We start from the raw sequence: 23,059 nt of genomic DNA on the forward strand, positions 1-23,059 counted from the left end.
ATCACCAACCCAGTGGCTACTCCCACGCAGCATGCAGGCTTCCTCTCATCCAGGCTAAGTTTAAGTCTTTGGTGTGAACTCAGGACATTCATCACCATAACTGGTTTTATGACAACTGAGAAACACTCCCACCAAGCTACAGTTTTGAAATATTCACATTTTGATTAACTTCAATTTTATGTTACATTCTTTTTTCTTCACAGCTACATAAACAATAGAAAGCATAGGAGTTTCTCACCACAAATTACAGATAATATTCTTGTCATGAAATGTTCTTATTTATAAAGCATAACAGATATGGAGAACAACAGAAACTTATACACACACACAAGCATACACACATATACACACACATATACATATGCACATATGTATACACATACATACATACATACATAGACACACACACACACTTGCACATGCACACTCTGGCTAACTCAGGTGCTGCATTGTGGAGGGGAGTGGGGATGGTGAGGATGCCCACGCTGCTTACTGCCTTCTCTTTAGAGAGCTGGATTTTCTTTCTTCCATCTCATCAATGGGCGAGGAGGATGACAGGAGGGAATTGTCTGAGGGGTTGAAGGAGGGGCTGCTACTGTCTCCCTGGTCAACAAGCAGTGAGCTGGGACGATCTTCCAGTGCCTGCAAGAAATTTAGGGTTGATCTTAGGGTAAGAAAATCTAAGTCATAAGATACAAAAGATGTGACTGGAAAATTACAAAATTTCTAACAATGGATCAAGCTACATTACTTAAAAAAAAATAATCAGAGGGGCTGGAGAGATGCTCAGGGGTTGAGTGCAATTGCTGTCCCTGCAGAGAACTCAAATTCTAGGCCCAGGTCCCCCACGCCAACTCTAGACAACTTCTTTTGGCCTCTGCAGGTACTGCACGCATATGGTGCATACACTTATACACAGGCAAAAAACAAACAAAAAACCCCCCAAATCAATAAAATACCCCCCAAACCAAAACCCACTCATACACATAAAATAAAAACATAAATTTTTAAAACAGCAAAACCAAGAAGTCAACAAGTCATGTTGAGTCAGAGGAGCTGGGTAAATAGGAAAATTAGAATCAAATATTAATCAATTTGTGTTTTTGTGTGTCTGTTTGTGTGTAACATCCCTCTTAGTTGCTGCAGGAGATTGGTCATGTGCTCTGACCTCTGCAGAACCTCATGCAGAGTTTGAAGGTATTCAAAAAGATCTTCGAGCCAAGCACTGCTGATTAATGTGACACTGGTTACCTACTGGTGGCCTTCTAATTGGTGTTTACCGATCCTTTCCTCACCTGATTCACGTAGGGACTATGGCACTTTAAAAGCCCTCCAAGCTCCCAGCTAGATCCACAGAATGGGTTAGCTGGAAATAGATGGATTTGGAGAAACAGAACAGAAGCGCAGGGGCACTTATTGTCACTGCCTTACTTTGCTTTAGAAAAGTGAAAACTGCTAATATGTGTCCCGCTTTGTTCCCTTAACGGGAACAGACTTTTCATCATCAGAGAGCTTGATGACACAGGTCTGTATGTGCGACCTTGTGAAAGGGAGCCATGTAGCTGTGAAATCACACCAACTATGGCTCTTACGTAGGAAAATCAGGACAGCAAGTTAGTGAACAAATGGAACCTGACCCAAAAATTGCACTCTGATAAATAAACAGCAGGTGACCTTTACTGGAAGTACATGTTCTTCCATGAGTGAAAGGGCTTGCATCATGCTCGCGGATCAGGTGGGTGGTGACAGGGAGTCAAGCCTAGGGGTGAGGAGGACACTCTGCCCTCTGCTGTCTAGACAGCTGGGGCTCATTAGACGGAACTCTATTCATTTGAATAACGAGAAAAGAGAAAGACAGGAGAGAGCAAAGGCCTCATCACAGACTTTGTCTGTGTCCACAGAGACGTGCCCTCATACCTGCACCAGCTGCCCTGACCCGAAACAACTGAGTCTCAGGCTACTTCTGGCAGCCTGTCCCCAGGTGTGATCTGCCTGAGATGGCACCAGAGAGGGTGCAGACATTGTGATGGTGACATAGGATCCTATGCTTTTGTGATGGTGTGGATGGTCACCTTGACTGTGGTGTGTTAAGGCAGCCCCCAGCACAAAGCTGCAGCGCGGAGACCTGAGGGATGCTGAATGCATCCCTTGTGAAACCCTTTTACTGCCCATGTTTTGTGGGAAGGTCTTTGACAAATGCTTCTTTGAAATGCAATTGTATGTGTGTGTGTGTGTGTGTGTGTGTGCGCGCGCGCGCACGCAGGAGTGGGGGCGGGGGTACTTCACAGAGCATCTCAGGGTAGATGCTTAGGTCATGCAAGCAGCTGACCAGCAGACATATCCAGAAGTCTGGATGCAGAGGCCCATATAAACCAGTGCAGCTGTCAATCAATGCTCTCTGTGCTGTCCTGCACAAGTGCCAACTGTGATGTGTTCGTATGAAGATACTCAACAGACGGCACTTGGAATTTCCCGGACCCTGCCCGTGCAATAAGCTGCAACTGTTAGAGGCACAGCTTTTCTGTTCTGGGAGTCCTTCATAGCCACCGGTGAACCTTGGGATGACAGAGCAGACCCCTAGATTCAATCCTGGCTATAGTGAGAGTCGTCTGTAGCCACAGTTATGCCTGAGAGCAATCCAGGGCAAAGGCAAACCTCTGTGCACAGACGGCAGTGCCTTGCAAACCTAATGCTTGATGGGGGAAGTCTTACCATTTTGCTCTTCACGAGTTCTTCGATTGCACTGACAAGCTCAGCTGCGCTGGGAGTCTCAGAGCTGGTGGGGCGGACTAGTAACCTCGAAGAGGCCTATGGGAGAAGTTAAGACAAAGAACGGGGAGGAGAGACCTTACGTTAGCCACGGGACAGTGAGTAAATTCCCTCACAAACTCCAGCTTTTTTTTTTTAAGTAAGTCCAGACAAAAAGACCACAAGTTTGTCTTTGTTTGCATTTATTTAGAGTCATCCTTTTATATTTACAATATTCTGACATGAAACATTAAATGAAACCTGTCTAGGATACATGTGGGAAGCAGACAATGTCTGTTTTTAATCCACAGTCATGTAACATCGTAATATTTTTCAGAATGGTGACTGGGCACCGGGGCATCCTAATTGTAACTCTGCAAGTGCTGGCTTAGGCTCTAGGCTATGAAGAGAGAAACAGAACCCGGTCAGCGGAAGGGAAAGAGGCTTAAGGTCCAGTGGGTGAATCCCCGAGTAATTGAGAAACGGAACAGGGCTGCTAACAATGGCTTGACTCTGTTTATGGGATTATGAAAGGGAAGGGAGCCAGGGTGCAGTGACCAGATGGGGGAGGGGGACAAGCTCACCATTTCCTGTGCCATCCATTTCCCCAATGATTAACTTCAGAGGACAGAAGAGCTGAAGCCTCACAAGCTACCAGATGCCACTTATGGCTAGATCGAGGGTGTCATGGGGTGACAGTAAGGGAATCTGAGGGACGGGCTACTGAGCTGAGATTCAGTAATTAGCAAACATGGTTTGCGGATTACTTCTGCTGGAGAGTAGCTGGGGTTTGAGGGGCATAGGTAATATGAACCTTGTTTCATATTAAGGACAGCAGAGATGCATGCGACACATGGCTGGCCGTCCCAGAGATGCGAACAGATACAGAGTTTTACAACAGGCTTTTACATATGTGGACCAAAATGTGTATTTTACAAAACGAACACTGGTTTGCTCTGATGAAATTTGGAATATGAGATGAACAAAATGAAGAAAAAAAATTCAAATGGAAAGGTAAGGAAACTGAGCCAAAACAGACACGGAACACAAATCAACATAATGCTGCAGTGAAAGTTTACAAAAAGAGAAAAACAGAACAAAACAAAAAATTAGTTCAAGAGAATACACTGTCTGGGAGCATCACTAGACTTTTGTAAATGAAGACTTGCTACTGATAATACCCAACCAGGTTGCATGATAAGCAATAAGTGATTCCAGTAAACAAGATTCCAGCATTTCAGTCTTTTAAGGGAAGAAAACAAGCCAATAAAGCCTGCTCCCCATTGCTTGGATAACCACCCAGATTTAAGAAACGTTATTTTTCTGCTTTGAAAACGCTATTAGTTTAGACTGTTACAAAACAGTTTATGAGTTGTTATAACACCCACATAGCCGGTTCCCTGGCCAGACACTACACAAAGGGTTGAGAGCTGTCACTTTCTCTCTCAGATTGGCCTGTGTGTGTAGGATGATGATAAACTCTAAGGGGACAAACTGATCTTGGCTCCGCAGCACATAACCAGCTTCCTCAGAACCAAAGCACTCTGGCAGTGCTCAACTGTGGGGAACATGGGGCGTGTGGGCTGTGGATCTGTGTGCTGTGACTTCAGACTCAGCACCAAGTGTGGTGGCATCCCTGCTGTCAGCCACTCACTGACTGTCCTACATCCTTGATTGTCAAACAAAGACTGAAAAATCTAGCAAGTGACTAACAAATCAATAAGGGAGTCAGGAATGGAAAAGGGAAAAATGTGAAGAAAAAAATGTTGAAATCCACATCCATTTTATTTGGAAAACTTAGTTACTGCCAAACAAAACAAAAATAAAAGAACAACAATAAAAAAAAAACAACCCAGCAATGACTTACTTCCTAGCTCTATTTTTAGCATCTAAGAAGTGGCAAGGGTCACGATGAGGCCAGGGTGCAGAGAGGGTGTGCAAACTTCATTTACTAGGTTTCCCTTTTTGATACTGTATTTTTGAGATTTTACAATTGGATCGGATACAATAATCTAAAATGATGTAAGAAGTGAAGGGAAACAGAGGCTGACATGACTTGAAGTCTTCATACAGCTAAAGAGGAGCTCATGGCTCAGGTGACTCCTAATATTGTGTAACAATCCATTTGCTAGGGTTCTAGTCCTACAAGCACACGTGGGCATGTTGGGAAAAGTAACTGGAGAATAACATAACCTTATTTTCACTAGAAAGCCAAAAACACATTATGGAGGAAACATGAGAGCCTACTGTGTGCTGAAGGGGCTGTAGAAGATTTCTGCTCTCTGGAGACTCTGAGCAACATGTGAAAAATTACTTGAACAGCAGCAACTACTGAAGCATCATTAAAACATACTGAACATATTTACGCGACCACGTGGTACGGGAGCAGCATATGCTGGCCTAGTGCTTGTTCTAAATGGACTTGTTATTCATACTTCTAAGATATAAACAAGCTGACTGCTGGGAAAACAGCAGGCTTTCAGTGCCTGCTTCTACATTCCTGCACCTCCTGGCCTTTGAAATGTGCTGGCACAGAACCAGTGACGGGCTGTGCTCTGGCGTGGGGGAGTGTGGCTTTGCTTTACCTTGTCGTCCTGCGAGTCCGGCTGAAGGAGGCTGTGCTGCTGGATGGCCATGGGTGGGGGCAGTGGTACCGCATCCGCGCCTTCTTCTCCTTCCTCTTCTCCACAGCTCTGCATGCCCGAGGAGGACGATTTGGACAGTGTGCCGCTGCTGAGGCCCTCGTTCCGTCCTCTCTGAAATCAAAACAACGATCGCTGCTCAAGCTGGGCCATGACAACCAAGCCCAGCTTACAGGTTAGACTCTGGGCCCTCGAGAGTTAATCAGAAGAGTCTAGCGAGGCCAGAATCCAGCACATACTTATTTCCTGTGTTCTTACTTACATAAAAAATTGAGTTTTAGCTTTAGTGAGAGAACACAGATTTATAGAAAAAAGGAAAACACATGAAACAATGAAATAAAACAAATGTGATGCTGTTTGTCACCGCTCTTTTCATTTCTTTTTTTCTAAAGCTGGTGCAGAACTTGAGCCTGAGTTCAAGTCTCTACTGGCCCTGTCAGTGCTGAGGTTACCTTGAATACATGAAGGATGATTTCTCCAAGTATAACTCAGCCTCCTGGGACAAAAGGGGAATCAAAAAAAAAATCCTTGATGCCCTGTCTCCACTTTGGTGACATAGAAATAATGTGGAGAGTCCCATAGTCCCATATATGGTGGAAAAAAAGCAGTTAACTGGCATTTCTGACAATGTCTTTCAGCGGGTCCACGCACTTAACAGTTTGCACACCAGAAACCTAAATGGGGCTATGCAACACTGGTGCCTCCGACAGACCAAATATTCCTTCTCAAGACAGCGACTACTCTTAACTTGAACAAAATAAAGCACCGGAAGGGCTATATCCTTTTTTTTGAGTCCAGTGACATAAGTCTGTCACACAGACCCACCTCTTCGATGGTCTCATCCTGTGGGGTGGCAGCGCTGTCGTCGGAGTCCTTCTGTGAGCCAGCATCTGCACTCTTCCGGACTTCTCTGCTCTTCTTGTGCTTGTGGGCCAGCTTCTTCGCATGCCCATCGGCCTTGCCACTGCTGAGCCGCCGCACAGGGCTTGTGAGCCATTTGCGCAGGGTGTTGCCTGGCCGCTTGGGACCTGGTGAGCTCTGCGTTCCGATCATGTGGGGCTGAAGAGAAGCCACGGAGGCCGGTGGACTGGCATCATTACTGGAGACAGAGAGCGAGTCTGATGGGACGAGAAGGAAAAAAGGCATTTTATTGAACATGACCAAAGTTCCCTGGCATTGGGTCAAGTCTACGCCACTTAGTCACCATGCTTATGCCCCAGATTAACAGAATCTCAAGTGAGCAGCTGGGAACTTGGACTGTTGTCTTTATCTAGATGTTGAAACAGTGAGCTGAGGGCTGACATTGCTCCCTTCTAGGACGATTATCAAGCTGGGTTTCCGATACAGACGATCCTCCTCAAGATGCAATGCCCTCTTTCCAAAAGTAACTCACATCACCAGTCCTAAGGACCAGTGCGGCCACGGCACAGATCCAGTCATGTTGCTTTGTTTTTGTCTTTGAGATAGAGTCCCATGCAGACCAGGCTAGCCTCAAGCCTGCCAGATAAGCTGAGGATAACCCTACATTCCTGATTTTCCCTCTCTATCTCCCAAGTGCCAGGATCACAAAACTATGTGCTACCACAACTCAATGCTTAGATTAAAATGTCATAGCTGAGGCTGGAGAGATGGCTCAGCAGTTGAGAGCACCAGCTGCTCTTCTAGAGGTCCCAAGTTTGCTCTCTTAGCAGTTCGCCGGCAACTCCAGTCCCAAGGGATGCGACACCCTCCTCTGGCCTCCAGCCACGAGGTACAGACGTGCATGCAGGCAAAACACCCATACACACAAATTAAAATAAAGTCATTAGCTACATAAACTATAGGACACTGGAAGATATAATTTAAAATTGTTTCTAACCATTTGCTTGATTAATAAAACCAGGAAATAAGAATTTAGAGAAAAAAATTTAAAGCATTAGTTATATAAATGATCATAAACTAATTAGTCAAAGAAATATATTTAGTTTGATACACTACCAGTAAATATTGATCCCTGTCTATTTTCCTTCTATCCATCGGTCCCATCCACCCAATGAAAGAGGTTAGATCCGCTATCTGCAAAGGTCATGTTCAGGACCAACTTGATGAAGAAAAGAGCATGGTTAGTGGGGAGCCGGGGAGGTCAATAGCTGCTTTCTCACAGGTAATACAGACACACAGTTTCTTTGTTGGCAACTTAGCAATGTTATCTCATATGCTTGAGTAAATACTAGCAATCATAACAAAGACAATACATTTTGTAAATCAAAGAGGAAAAGAAAGCCTGATTTTTCAAGTAACCAAAATGCTCTACAGAAAGGGTATCTTTATCAAGTTTCTCATTGGATTTCAAAATTAAACGTAGTTAAGTCAGGGCTGATAGACTTTCAAGAGGAAAATGACTAAACCAACCCAGAGTTAGGTGATATGTTTCCATAAACTTGGAAGCCAGCACCAGGAACTGAGTGACGCCTTTCCAAGCACCTGACATGAGGACTCTGCCAAAACGACTCGGAATTGAATGATTTCTTTCAGGAGATGTAATAATGAAGACCACTGACCGCGTGTTTATTTTCTTAGATCCTTTGCAGTCTTAAAAATGTCTGGCAATCTTTGAAAGCACTCTTAGATACACACCCATACAGGCTCTTTGCCTCACGGCACCAGAGACCACTGTGCACTGTAGATACACCGCAGGAGGGTTAAACCCAGAAGCCTGTGGCTATATGTAATGCCAGCAAGTTTCATGAGGGTTCTAGGCATTACTTGAGATAGCTGATGCTCATCTAATTGCTGTCTCATTCGTTCTTTGCCCAAGACAGCCTGGTAGATGGTATGACCATGCATCGTTCATGCTTAAAGTTTTCAGCTTTTCTTCCCAGAGGCCAACTGGTTTAAAACTAATCAATCAATGCCTGCTAAGAAATAACTCTTTTGCCTGTGCATGTAACATATGGTACGTGTATGCATACCTGCATATTTGTTTACTATTTATTATTATATTTATTCACTTGTTTATTTATTTTGTTCTTTGGAGACAGGGTTTCTCTGTGTCCCTGCTGTCCTGGGACTCACTTTTTAGACCAGGCCTGCTTCAAACTCACAGAGCTCCACATGTCTTTGTTGGGATTACAGGCATGTGCCACCAGTGTCTTAGTTATCTGAAGAACTGGTTTTGTCCAGAAGACCAACTACACTGGTGTACATTTTGAATGATATCTCAGGTCCTGATGCATCTTTCTAGTGGATATGTGGCCTCCAGTGTCCCTGGGCACAGAGGAAGCCTAGGTTTCACATTCAGCATAGAGCTCACAGTGCAGTCCCTTTGGAAAGATTCCGCATACTGGATCACACAGTAATTATACAGCCAATGTATCATGAGATAACTCAGAAGAATTAAAGATTCTTCTGATGGATGAAACCAGTACAAAACTTGTACTTGGTGTTATAATCTCGCAAATGAACGGGATGTTTCTTGCTGTAGATTGTTCCTGTAGTTTATTCCTTTCTGCAACAAACTTGGGATTTACTTCTTACTGTTCAGCACTATGTGATCATTCACTGGGAACCATTTCTCTCATGCATTTGGAGTTTTACTGATTATACTCTATAGCTATGTGTAAATACCTGTTCTCCATCAGCAGGTTCTAGTTTACTGATTACACTCCTTAGCTGTATGTGAGACCAGTTTCCCCACTATCAGGTCCCTGATCCCCTCTCCATTGTAATTGCTGAGATCTGCCCTCCTGCAATTATCCTTATTGACAGGCATTTGGTCAGTGTTTAGGATCCAGCATTCTATCTAAGACATTCCCAGATATTCAAGGACATATAATATACATCCAAAGTTGCTGACTCATAGCTGCCTAGATGGACTGAAAAAATAAGCATGTCCTAACTTTATCTCCCTGACAGAGAAGCCATAATCTAAACTAACCCTGCACTAAAAGATTCTCAAACTTCTTATTAACTCAAGATTTTAGCTCAGAGATTTACTGCTCCCTTCTGCTTCCCCCGAGAAGACAAAGGTACCAGCCCACTTGCTCATCCAAAAGTAAACTTTCTTGAAGGCCTGTGCTGCCAACGGAGGCCAGAGCACTGAATGGTACCAGGTTTTGGTTCTTGTGCAAAATTAAGCTTAGACCATCTCTTTGATCTACAGTCCTTGATTTTAGCAATTGATGCTAAAAGTTTCTCCTAGCAGTTTTAGTTTATTGCTCTGTGTATAAATTTTATCTGCCTTGTTGACAAGCCTCACATTGTATTGTAAAAAGAATTATTGTTGCAAACATGTATGTATATATACACCTGTACCCCCCTCCAAGAATTGTGGAGAACAGAGAGACAGAGAGAGAGAGAGAGAGAGAGAGAGAGAGAGAGAGAGAGAGAGAGAGAGAGAGAGAGAGAGAGAGAGAGAGAGAGAGAATAAAGGAAGCTACAGGAGGTGTGTGAGTCGATTCCTTTTTCCCTCAGATTTTAGTTCCTTTGCTTATTTGTAGTGCCTTTTTTTGAACCCTGAGTGAGAACTCTAGAAGATGTCCTTCTAAAGTTATCGACACAGCGCCCATTTGTCTTTCTCAGGAGGTTCTGGTGGACACTGCAGTGACTGGACTACCAGGAGACGATCAAACCTGGACCTGAGTTTTCCTGTCGCAGTACCCTGAGCTCCTGCCTGTACAGTGTCTATATGGACTGCTAGGCTCAGCAAGGAGAACCCTCAGGAGGGAAGTCCCTCCATGTACAACCCGTCCGTCACCGCAGACATTGTGTGGGCGGGAGCTTTACTGCCAACAGGCTGCTTGGTATACCTTGGGGCTTAGTAAGTATATGTAGAATAAAGATGACTAGGCGAGCTAATACATTGGATACAGGTTGTCCTTATTTTTGTTTGTCCACCCCAAGGACACTGATGTGAGCCTACCACTGTGGACAGTGATGTCCTGGGTGTGGCACATTGTGGTCAGTTCTGTGATAACTACAGGTGGTCTCTGCCCACAGTGAAGCACACACAGTTGTGAATTTTCACTTATGTGGGAACCAGATCAAGCAGACCCCTTTCTCTTGCGGTCCCCGCCTTTCCCTCCGATGTCAAACACTGCACTGGGCAGAGAGATGGCTCAGGACTAAGCTGGCCCTGCAACTCTGACAGACACATCTGCTTCTCATTTTCAGTTCCCCATCTCTGCTCTCAGTTCGGCTCCTCCCTCCAACGCTATCTAATGTAGGAAAGCCCTCAGCTCTTGCCTGGTTTGGAGTATGCTTTCTCTTTCAACTGAAAAGAATCCTCTTACTCTGGGCACAGAAAAAGGACCTAAGATGGGTATCACCTAGCCCGTGTCCGGGCTAGGTTCTCTCAGAGGGGTCCCAGGCAGATTGGCTTACCCAAGGTACCACACCTTAGAGTGCAGCGATGGGACTTGGGGAAAGAACAGCAATGAAATGAAGCAGCTTTATTAACTGTGCTTGTGTCAGCTGTGGCATCTGGGACTCCCTGGTGGTACAGAAATGAGTGCATTGTATTTATACAAACAGCAAGTGTCCCGACAATACCCAGAATTCATGGGCAATATGAGTTAATGACAAGCCTAGCACAGTGTGTAGGAAATACTAAGAAAAAAATGGCTGAAATGACCTAGACAGTGACTTCATTCTATTCCTGTTTTGAAAGAAAGCCGTCCCTTATTAAAGAGGATAAACTTCAGGATAAAGGGATTCTAGCAGGCTTAAAACTCTACGGCAGTGTGCACACAGCAAAGACACCACCATCTGCTGGGCAGGGCTGGCGTGGGGAGGAATTCTCAGGTATGTGGCATCTTTCCTAAGGTTGAGGTCACACAATGGCTCCAGTGGATTCCTTTTTAATGGAGACAGAAAAAAAAAAAAACAGACAAAGAAGAGGAAAGATCCTAGCATGTGCACACAGGGCCAGACCCAAGGGGAGGAAAAATCTTTCTACTCTCAGTCTGTAAATCTGGACAGCTGTGATTAATAAAAGCACTTAAAGATGTAAGAAAAAAAAGGGACCATATCCTGCTAGCTGCAGACTAAGGAAGAATGAGGGGTTTTGTTTGCTTTTTCCAGCTTTCTCCTACTTCCACAATGGGAAAAGGTCTTGGAGACCCTGCCAGCATACTGCAGTAACGCTTGGATCACTAAGGAATGTTAGCAGACTTTTAGAATTAAAAACTGCATATTCTGAGCTTGAAAATGACTCAACCTACTCCACATTTCTTTGGCTTCACAGTCTCAATAGTGGGGTGGAGGGGAGGCATGAGACCTAGAGGCTGGGGCCTGACTGGCACATGCAGGGGTCCTGCAAGCATTTGCTGAAGAGGCTGCTTGCAGACAGCTGCAGGCAGGCTATGAGGTTGCAGTTGCAACCCTGGCTGTCACCTGCAGGGTGTAAGTGTCTTTAAAGCCCATGGCCTTCTTATTCTTTTGCTGTAGTCCCTTGAAGTGAAAGATGGTAATTATTTTCCTTCTGCTGGGTGGGGGGGGGAGGTTATAAAAAAGGCTATTGTAAATATAACCTAAAAGATATTAGGCAATATTCACACTTTTGCATAGAAAAAATGAAAGTGCAAACAGCAAGTAGAGATGCAGGGAAATGGAGCAAGGGGATCTACTTCAGGGTTTGCAGTGGGAAGAGCAGCTGGGCCTGCACAGGCCTTGTGCCCTGGATCCTCTGCATCTGCCGAGTCAGGGATGAGGAGGCAGGGCCACCACTAGATGCATGCATTGAACACTGGGACACTTTCCAACTAACATCTGTTTCACATTTCAAATTCTCTTGCAGTATCCTCAAATTGGGGGGGGGGGGGCTAGGGAAGATAACCAAGTCTCGCATTCCTAGGCAGACACTGTATCAATGAGCTAAACCTGCAGTTCCTGATTAATGAGCATTATTCTATCTTGGTCATTGCGGTGTGCTGAAGAACAGAGGAACTATGCCGTAAGGTCTTTACTCTTTAGTTGGGATAAGCATAACTCAAGGAGAATTTTCTAAACCAAAGGAGTCATTATTGCTCATGTAGGCATGTTTGTAACGGGAGGTATCGTTACTATTTAAGAAAGACAACCCCGGGGCTTTGTTTCTAAAGCTCGAGGCCAGCTGGGCAGACTTTAACGCTCGCTCTGTGCCAGACTTATCAAGAGCTGAATGCAGAAGAGTTTTTGTTCAGAAAGCCATACCCGGGAGCTGGCACAGGACACACTGAACCAGAGGTGCACAGTATTCAGTAAGCAAAGAACAAACAGGCTGCCAGCTCGACAGTAGACTGCACTGGCTAGAACACTCCACAGCATCTCTACATTCTTCAAATGGGATATAGTCTCTGGTTTTAGAATCAAGGCATCATTTTTTCTTATTTAAAAAGAGAGTGAGAGAGAGAGACACCACAGTGTCCTAGAGATTCTCTCAAAATGACTCAAGAAGCAAGTTATTCCTATAAGTTATTCCTCCAGATGCATCCTTCAGGGACCACATCTTGTCTTCCAAGATGATTACAATGGTCTGACAGTCTGCAAATACGGCAGATCATGATGGGGAATACACCTGGGAATCAGCTGAGGGACTATGGAGGAGACACTGGCCAGCTTACTGACATGGCACAGTACTGGCGGCTAGGACCAGATGTGTTTTCACATTCATTTTCCAAGTTAGGATCCGTCTTCTACTTGTGAGTGAGTATCTGAGACGTCTCCTTCCCTGGCATCTATTTCCTTTCCCGGGTTACTTGCTCTGACACAGGTTCAGGTCTCTTCTGTCTAGTGGGCCCCGCTGAGTCCTAACCTGTCCCCTGGCACCAAGGCTCCATCAGTGGTAGTAATGAGTGGACCCGGTGTGCCAGCATTCCATGCCTTTCCCACACACAGCTGATGCCATGACAGCACAGGAAGTAATCTTTCCAAAGGCAGAGGCCGTGGAAAAGCACCGAGCCTGGAGGGGGCGATGAATGAAAATGTGTGGGAAGAACACAAGGTTCATTTTACATACTTTACAGTGTGATGCCAAGAGGGTCCTTGGTGCAAAAACCGTGAACTTTGTGTCCGCGTCGAATATGAAGTGAGTACAGAAGACACAAGGGAAAAAGGATAAATTTCCTTGCCTTCTAAAATAAATAAATAAAAACGCAGATTGCACTGGAGGCCCCAGCACAGCACTGCCACGGATCACGCTGTAATGAGGAGCACATGTCTCCGCAGCCTGAGAAAATGCACACAAAGGAGCGACAGATGCAGGGCTCCTCGGCAGCGCCCTCCCACACGCTCGCTGGGGAGCGCTTCCACCCCCTCCCCAACTCTCACGACCCCTGAATCCCAAAACACAAAAGTCATGGTCATCAGTTCAAACCAACCCCAAAGAAACTGCTACGGCCTTTTCTTCATGAAAGCTGAGAGCCACAGCCTTGTACAGATACTCAATCATGTGCACACACAGGCATGTGAACACATAAGCATGTATGTACCTGGTTTGTGCCTTAGTTCAAGGCTACTAGGTCATACAGTGTGTGGCCCCAGTAAAACTTAACCCAAGTGGGATGATCTGGGGGTCTGTGCAGCCTCAGAGAACTCTTAGTAGGTCTCCTTCTTAGTTTTCTTCCTGACATCCTCGAATATTATGTGAACATCAGGAAACATGGCTCTCAGATTATCCTGTACCAGGGAGGCTAGATGTCAGCGTTTCTAGCCTGGAAGCCATTTCGCTTCTAAGGCCCCTTTGAATGTTGTCACCGAAGGCTCAGATGAAGAAACACTAAGAACAATGGCACAATCCTGCAGGTGGTAAGTCGGACACACAGGATCTCATTCACTGCCAAAACGGACATTTGAAAATACATCAGAGGTGAGGCAATGCAGAGCCACCACAGAAGGATGGGCTGTGCTTGCCTGGACGTCAGGGACTCTATCCAATCAAAGATGGTGGAGCAGGACTCTGCAAGTATGAGAGGTGCCGCAGGAGAATGGCTTATGGCCAGGCTGTCTGAATCCAGGCAAAGGAGGCCTTATGAATCAGGGCTCTGAAGAGGGTAACCATGGAGACAAGAGGACAAGCTGAACATTACGGAACAACTAGCTCCGCCCCAGCACTTTCTGGGCTCCTTGGGTACATGCCTTGTAGGAGGCATCTTCTTCCTACCGGTCTCTCGAGAGGTTTCCATCTAACAGTGGCCCAGGAGAGGCAGGTGTCTCTGAGCCCTCTGCTCTGTTGATGAACACACAAAGATGCTGCTTAACAGTCAAACTTGTGACTTTCCCCTCTCCTTCTTTTGATATGCCTTGAGGTTAGAGTTCACCTCTGAATGCAATCCTTCTCTACTCTGGACAAACCCTGACTTGGAGGAATTTTCTGGCATCTAGAATGACCAGGCTTTTTCAGTGCTTTTTATGTGAGTCAGGGCCCATTCAGGGCAGATGATGAACAGCAGGATTTTTCTGCAGACAAACATCTAAATTGTCAGAGAGTAGAGAAAGTCCCTGAGGAACCATTTTGCCAATGATGAATGGTAGGGTCTTAAGATTCAATGTCAAAAGTAGATTGTTTCAAGGGCGCACACACACACATACACACACACACACACACACACACACACACTTTTCTAAAAGCAACAACAGAACAAGACTAGAAAGACATGTATGCATCCCACAAACAGCTTTCTGTCACCCTGCAACCCAGTGATGTGAGTAGTCACTGGTATGTGGGGTGGGGGCTGGGTAGGGCTGGAAGGATGAGCAGTGCCTTTGTAGGGGCCCTCATGGATGTTCTCTGGTCAGCACAGAGCCTGATTATGTCTACCCTGAGTTGTGTGGGACACTGCTCCTGGGAACACTGGATAGGATAGGGACCTACAGTAGCTCTGGGAGGCCTGAGGCTGAGCTCTGTCTGAGGCTCCGGATGTTGGAGGAGACCCCACCTTCACCCAGGCACCACCACAGAGGCAGAGTAACACCCAGAAGAACGAGGATATCATCTGGTCTGTTCAGCTCCCAAGCAGGAGCCCTTCTGAATGCTCTGCCATGCATCTGACTTGTCTGTCAGGTTGAGATCCTCTGTAATACCCAAAAATCAAACTGTGTCGCCTGAAGAAGAGGCACTAAAGACAAACAAACAAGAAACCAGGGGCCAGACTGCTTAGTATTTAGTTCACTGTTGAAAGACAGACCAGGAGGGTCTGTATTTCATGAAGTAACAGTGCCTTAACTCTTAATTTCTGTTGTGGAGTCATTTCCTGGGCACTGCAGTGTTTATTGTTGCCTGAACGACACACAACTCATCATTTACAGGAACACATAGCTAATTTGGGGATAACAGACAGTCACACGGCACCCACACACCATTCTGCCTTCACAGACTCTAATGCTGTTAGGGATCATGGATACTTAACTCATGGTCACTATGGTTTCTGAAATATCTACTCTTACCTACAGAAGGCCTACATCTTGGACACTTTCCACAAGGAACACTTTTTGGTTACTGTCTTCTTCTTCTCACATGTTAAAAGAATGAAGTCACTTGGCTTGCCTTGTTAAAGGGGAAATCTAAAATTTGGGTGGAAGGCAGATGAATTTAATAGCTAAAACCTGTCTTCATGAGAAGCAAGGGACACACAAAGACCTTCCAGTACAACCTGGTTTAAAAGAACATTCTACAGTTAAACTATGTGGTTTATGAAATGGTGATAAGACTATGCTGTGTTCATACATAAATTTATTATTATTCTTTTAAAATCAAAACCAGATTCAGAGTGTCAGCACAGAGAAGTGTTTTACTGCCTCAAAAATGTCTGAATTGCATTAGCATACACATAATTGAGCCAGCTATGAACCGTGCAAACTTATAAATGTTGTCATAGAGCCATACCAATATGCTCATTTTTATACAGCATTAAGGGGCAGTGGGGAGGCCCTGGAATGTTCTGCAGTGAGCTTGCCAAGTATTATCACTCTCCACATCCTCTCCACGGGGTGGGTTAACTATGGCTTCAGTCTCAAGGGATGGGATATTAGTTTAGAAGAGTTATAGCTGTGTAGTGGGAGGAAGCAGATCACTCTCTCCCAAACCACAAAGCAAATATCCAGCACATACACTGGAGTTCCTGGTGTAGTTCATAAACAAAGAAACGAAAGAGTCCTAACCCATTAAGAAGTCCTTCGAGATTGCATTTTAGTAACATTAACAGAAGCAAAATGGTGCTGCAACTGAAGCTAACAGCACACTACCAAACACGAATACAACCGATGCCATAGACTCCAGGAGGAAAAGCCAGCCCGCCCGTGGATACACACATACCACACAGTCCACTCAAAACCACACTCCAGGTCATGCTGGCCACCCCTAACTTTGCATCATCCTGCTTTCCACTTCCCTCACAGGCCTAAGTGACACGCTTCTCTTTCAGTCATCGTTTAGGTTAGTGACTTTTAAAGTATTGTTCCCCTCTTCTGGGGGGGGGGGTTCACACACTAAAACAACAGCAGCACAAACCAAAGGATGAAAAGAAAGCTGGAGTGCCTGCTTTTGGAGCAGAAAATTCCGTCTGCCCCCTGCTTCTTGGGCCTCAGGAATAAGCAGGCAGCTTTCTAAGAATCTATTCCTGTCCAAAGAGTCCTCCTATAAGAACTCTTCCCTCTGTGTTATTCAAGCCCCTTACTGGTAACTGGTGAGAGGGAAGGAGGGGACAGGGGCCTGGAGTTATTCCAGAAGAAACAAAGCAGGCTTGGAGACAAAGGGAATGAAAAGAACTACCGCCTCTGCTAGGAACACCAATTAAAGCAGGATCCTGTCCTTGGCTTTAATCAGTGCCCCTGTGAAAAAATGGTACCGCCACCTCCAGGGAGCGAGCAACCACAGGAAGCAATGAAACAGCCCCTGCGTGGGGTTGGGATGGAACACGGCTGGGACAGGCGCTGTGCTGCTTTTCTTTGTAGCTGAAGACAGACAAAGGGAAAAACACTCAGTTTTCAGTTCCTAAGTTACCACAGCACAGCATATTCCCTCTCATCATGACAGAGTCTGAGACTCAACTTCATCCCACCGGGCCCTGTCAGCTTAAAGAGGGAAAAGAAAAAGGGAAGCTGCCTTAGAACTCACACACTTCGTGAATCCCAAGCCTGAGCCCTCGCTCTTCCTTTTCCAGAAGACTGTTGTGAGTTCACTTTCACTATAGGATTAAGTGTTAACTGTAGGATGCAATGTAGGCGCATTTTCGGTTGTGTGTATGAGGAAAAAAGATGATCAAATATTAAAGGTATCAATGAGAGTGACATTGGTTTGTACTCAGGAAGACTAGGGGAGACATCCCAGCATCCTCAGTGGCTGCCTGTGAGGACTCTTCTCTGCTGCTCCCATGCCTCCGAGAGCTCTGGTTGTTTCAGTTAAGGCTCCTGACCTGGTCCCTCATATTTGCAAAAAATGAAAATGAATCAGAGCATCTGGTCTGTGGCTGCCTGGTCCCCACCCCCATTCCTGCAGGCGGGAAGAGGAAATCAAGGCCCCCTGGACAAATTCCAAGGCTCATTACTCCAAGCTCCCCCTGTTTATGGACTTGCTCACTCACCCCAGAGGCCAACTCTGAGCACCTGGAGCAAATTCTTCAGAATGAAAAGCCATAAATCTGTGTTCTCCCTCAAGCCTAGTTGCTGCAATATACTTAGAAAGATACACCAGCAAATATAGAGATTGCAGCTCACCAGCAAGACGCCTGCCCCATTCAGTAAAGTCAATTCCAGACCAGGAGAAACCATTCTTGCTCAACAGCTGGACTTTGGCATGGCTAAGGCTCCATGCAAGGAAGGGAGCTCCATTGTTGATTACTAGTATCTACTTGTATCTCAAAGTTCCATATTCACTGTAGAAGAAATCAGCTGTAGCATGAGACAAAATTTCACAATATTTTTCCTGGATATATTATATTATCCATCCAGTATGCAAAACCTTTCCTATATAAATGAGAGAACAAAATTATTTTATAAATGTACTTTGCTTTAAAAAAACACACTAAACAAATTTTTATGATACTTCTCAAGAGCATAATAACGAACAGGGCAGACGGGTGTATGGGGTGGTCAGGGAGATGATGGAACTGCAGACAGTGCACTAACAAGGACTTATCCAAACTCACTTGGGTGACTGGTTTCTGTAGTGTTGCTCTACTCCTGGTGCTGTGTGCAATGCATACACCATACCATAAACTTTGAATGTGCAAATGGTATTTTTTTTTTAAGTTTTTCGAGACAGGGTTTCTCTTGTGTAGTCCTGGAACTTGTTCTGTAGACCAGGATGGCCTTGAACTCACGGAGATCCAAGTGCTGGGATTAAAGGAGTGCACCACCACTGCCCAGTGAGTTAGTGGTATTCAGGTGTGGGTGGGTGTTAAATTTTAGACTGCTCCATGGTTTGTGTGAGGGAGCCAGTCTCTGCAGCCAAAACAATCCACTGAAGTGAATATTCTATGTGCTCCCACCCTTCAGGGAAGGTCTGGAAAGACTTGAAACTGAATTTGCAATTCCAAAACACATAGCACTGTTCACTGTTATGGCGGATTCGCCCAGAGGCAGGAGATATGCATAGCACTGGACTAGCTCCTAAACTAGTGTAGTTACTTCAGAATGAACTACTCAACAGCTCCACCATCTTCTTTATATAACTGGGTGCTCGCACTGGAGTTTCCTAAAAAACAATTTACGTATTTATTTATTTAAGACAGTGACTAGCAAAATCCCAGCACAAAGGAGCAGAAGTAGGGGTTAAGTCTCACCTCTGGCCAAGATAGCTAAGGGGACAATCAGTTTTCCTTAATGGAATGATATTGGGCCTATCAATCACACACACATGGATTTTATTATATTTTATTTTTGACAGAAAGAACATGAAATTGAGTGGATAGGGAGATCTGGGATAAGCTGGGGGAGGGAAGGAATATGACCAAAATATACTGTATGAAATTCTCAAAAACAAAACAAAACAAAACAAAACAAAAACTATGTAGCTCAGGCTGGCATGGAACTCAAGACTCCCTGGGCTTAGCCTCTTGAATTCCAGGTGTGCGCCAGCACCATACTGACAGTCCCGAACTTTACCTTTTCTCTGTTTCATTTCCTAACAATTGTTTTAGTTCTCCTGACTAAGGCTACATAAGGCACCACGCTGTAACATCAAGTGAACTATGCATCCGTGTAGAAGCTCCAAGTAGAACAGACTCCCTGAGGCAGGGTGCCACGCCGCTCACTGTGCTGCAAGCGGACATGGGCCTTCCCAAAGCTTGATGCCCAGATCATCTACAGGTCTACAAATGGTTTATCTCCTGGCTATGAGTCAGAATCTTTATTTCTGTTCAAGTCCGATGGACACATCACCTCCCCATAATCAATGGAGAACTAGAATCGGTGAATATTAAACACTTCTCTGATACAATGTTGGGGAAGGTACCTTCAATTCCTATAAAATTTTCGAGAGTAGTGGAAGGGACACACTGGACTTCCATTTCCCTTTATCCATCTTTTAGCGTGAAATAGTATCTTCTTTTTAAATCTGGCCAACATAAAAAAAAATCTGAGGTGCCAACTTTAAGAATATCTCTTGCCTGGTGGTGGTGGCCCATGTCTTCAATCCCAGCACTATGAGTTCGAGGCCAGTCTGCTCTACACAGTAAGTTCTGGTACAGCCAAGGCTACAAAGAGAAACCATTTCTCAAAAAAAAAAAATCAGAAAAAAATCCCTTAAAACTTTCTTAAAAATTTAATAATTATCAGAACAAAAATATATATAGGAAATACAACATTATGATAATCCTCCATTATGAAAAACAGTCTAGTAATATCCTTTAGTAAGAATTGCTAAAGGATTCCATCCTTCTAGGACTCAAAGGCCCCTCTACAGAAAGAAAGATGCCATGACTCAAGATCCATTAAATGCCTGGGGCGCTCAGTGACACCCAGGAGAGATGCTCTGTCAGTACTCTGCTTTTCAGTTAAAGATGATAAAGTTCACGGAGATGAGGTAATTTGCACATGAGCCAGAGCTCCCTAGTGGTCCAGACTTTGCATCAGACTTTGACATTACCAATTGTTTTTTCTACATCAGTTATTTTTAATCAAGTGAGCTCATGCCTCATCTGCTTTCATCTTCCCACCACAGGAATGCCTACAGCCCCAGTATCCCTAATGGGTAGATCCAGGTCACAAGTCCGCACATAGTGAGGGCATCACCTCTCAAGAAAAACCACTCTGAGACAGTGTAATTAACACACATACGATAAAAACCACCACCAACTGCCAGTTACTTAAAATACTGACAGCTTTGTGGATGAAAACTATAAAGAAATATAGAAAACCATGTTTAAAGAGGTCAATCAAACAGTCACAGGGTGGATACTTACTTCCTTAAGGGTCCATAAGTTAAACACAAGTCTGTTGCTTTCCTGTGACCTCCCAAGGACACCCAGAGGTAGCAGGACCACTTCCCCTCAAGAGCTGAATGCCTGCTCTCAGTGCCCCATTCACCCGAGTTATGCCTCCTTCCCTGGGGACCCTTCACTCCAACTCATCCTTCTCCAGCCAAGTTTATGGCGAATCAGAAGCACCTTAGCGGCTCCTCCTGGCTCTACATTTTGCTGCCCACTTTGACGTGCATGTGTGGACAGTGGCAAGAAACCAGTAATGCAGATATTGAAAGAGAACCAGGCCATTCTAGCAGAAACCACCCTGGGAAGTAGGTGATAGCTTCTGAGAAAGCATTGTGTTGGTTGCATGGTGTTGCCAGGGGCTGGAGGTGATGGACAGAGCGCCCGTCCAGCCTGGGGTGTAGAAGAAGAGTGTTGTAGGCATGGGCAGATCTAATTCTTCCCTCTCTTGGACAATCTATATCCTCTACGCTCCTCAAACTGGAGCTTCTCCCGAGACTTTTGTAGGGATCCCATTTCCTTGAATTTCTCTATCTTATGGACAAAGCCAGACCCTGGCGCACACACTCCCTTAATACAGACTGTAGAGGCTGGAGAGTTCATCACTCCAACCTGACTTTAACTAACACGTGTAGTTCTTTAGAGAAAGACAGACTCTAAACAGCACTGCTCCACCACTATTATTTTTTCAAATAGTCTGAAAACCAGCAGAATGCATCAAAGCTGAAACAGACACAAAACCAGCTAAAGTCACGGGAGGGAAACTGGAGCATACATCACATTAGCCTGGTTATATTCAATTTCAGAGGCTAAAAGATCATCTATTACAGGGCCCAGGCCTTAGAAATGCCTCTCAGCACCTAATGCCCGAGCACAGCATTCACTGGTCCTGGTCTCTGGCCACATTACTAGGGTCTCCCACGAGCCATTCCCACACAGCCCTTTCACAAGGCAGTAGGCACAGAACACCATTTCGTGTTAGTACATGCACCATTTCTGTTTCCAAACATACATCAACCACTTATGCAGCCAGCAGGAAGGAAGCGGCTAGAGAAAGAAGAGCAGACTGAGCATCCAGAAAAGCCTCCTACCTAGGTCGAGGATCCAGTACTTGCAGGTGCCTGGCTGTCTGCCGCTGCAGTAGGCTGAGCCGACAGAAGACAGCGAGTCCAGTGTGTCCACTGGCTTAATTCCGTTTGGCATGGCGAGTGGGGATCTAACGGTCCAGAGCCCCCGACTCTAAGTCTCCTCACACGACAGCCAGAGCACGCACTCAGCAGCGAAGATAGAGGTTATGCAGCTGAAGGCAGCGGACCATCTCCTGGACTGAGTGTAGCTCTCCTCTGTTGCAGGCGGGCGGGTTTCTGAGCACTGCCTAGCAGTTGGGGCTCACATGTGGGAATAGCCAGGCACAGACTACATTCTACCACACTGACTCTAATTGGAGCTCAAGGAAATTCTTAAGGCACCCTGGGAACCAGATGTCTCTCTTCTCCTGCACTATCCAGCACTGGACTTCCTTACTCGGTGAGATGTAAGTGACAGATGTCCTCCCAGCCCTGGGCTTTCTGGACAGCTACACTGACTTGGGCTTTGAGTATATCTGGAGGGAGGTCCTCTCAGAGACCTCTAACAAACGGGGCCTCCTGATGAGACCTGATAAAGAGACGTAATGCGGTCTGAGAGCCAACTGGTTACATCACTGGGCAGTGCAACACTCCACACGTATTGAGAACAGTTTCATTCCTCCTTGCAGGAAGCAGCCAGACAAGAGAAAATAAATACCCTTATATGTGATGTGTAATGGCATGTTTATTAAAACACATCTCAGGCTCCCTTTCCTGTCTCCTGAGGGAACTGGGGATTTTCTCTAGCCTACACAGCGGTCACCGACAGTGCCCATGAGTCCTCACCCCTTGTGGCTGACACACAATGGTTCAAAGGGGACCATCCTTTGGTCCCCTTTGAACCACGTTGGGCCCTTGCTCCTCATGGCAAGTGCGTGCCCTCCACACTACGAGGCTGCACTCTTGCTGTGGGAACACCTGGAATATTCTCTATGTTCATGACTGGTGTGCAGGACCTCCTATTAGTGCTTTCTTTCGTCTTCCTAAGTGTTTTCTGCATTCGTTGCAAAACAAACTTAAAAAATTCCTAAGAAAGGAAACATGGGAACAGCAATAGGCTTCTATAAAAAAATCATACGACACATCTATAGTTTGCACAAAAAATAAAATGTTTCAGAGGCCAATGTCTGAATGCAAGCTGCCACAAAACGGGGCCTGTTGT

At 45.3% G+C, this 23,059-nt stretch overlaps 1 protein-coding gene across 1 annotated transcript in view; it reads right to left on the reverse strand.

Annotated features, from left to right (window-relative positions):
* Trio (trio Rho guanine nucleotide exchange factor) overlaps positions 1-23,059 on the reverse strand; it is a 275,905-nt gene that overhangs the window by 31,058 nt on the left and 221,788 nt on the right. The window contains 4 exon segments of the mRNA XM_040757679.1: positions 494-642; positions 2,713-2,808; positions 5,334-5,504; positions 6,216-6,508. Of these exon segments, the coding sequence (XP_040613613.1) occupies positions 494-642; positions 2,713-2,808; positions 5,334-5,504; positions 6,216-6,508 (709 nt within the window).

The sequence above is a fragment of the Mesocricetus auratus genome, unplaced genomic scaffold (assembly GCF_017639785.1).
Source record: "Mesocricetus auratus isolate SY011 unplaced genomic scaffold, BCM_Maur_2.0 Super-Scaffold_100015, whole genome shotgun sequence".
Taxonomy (NCBI): domain Eukaryota; kingdom Metazoa; phylum Chordata; class Mammalia; order Rodentia; family Cricetidae; genus Mesocricetus; species Mesocricetus auratus.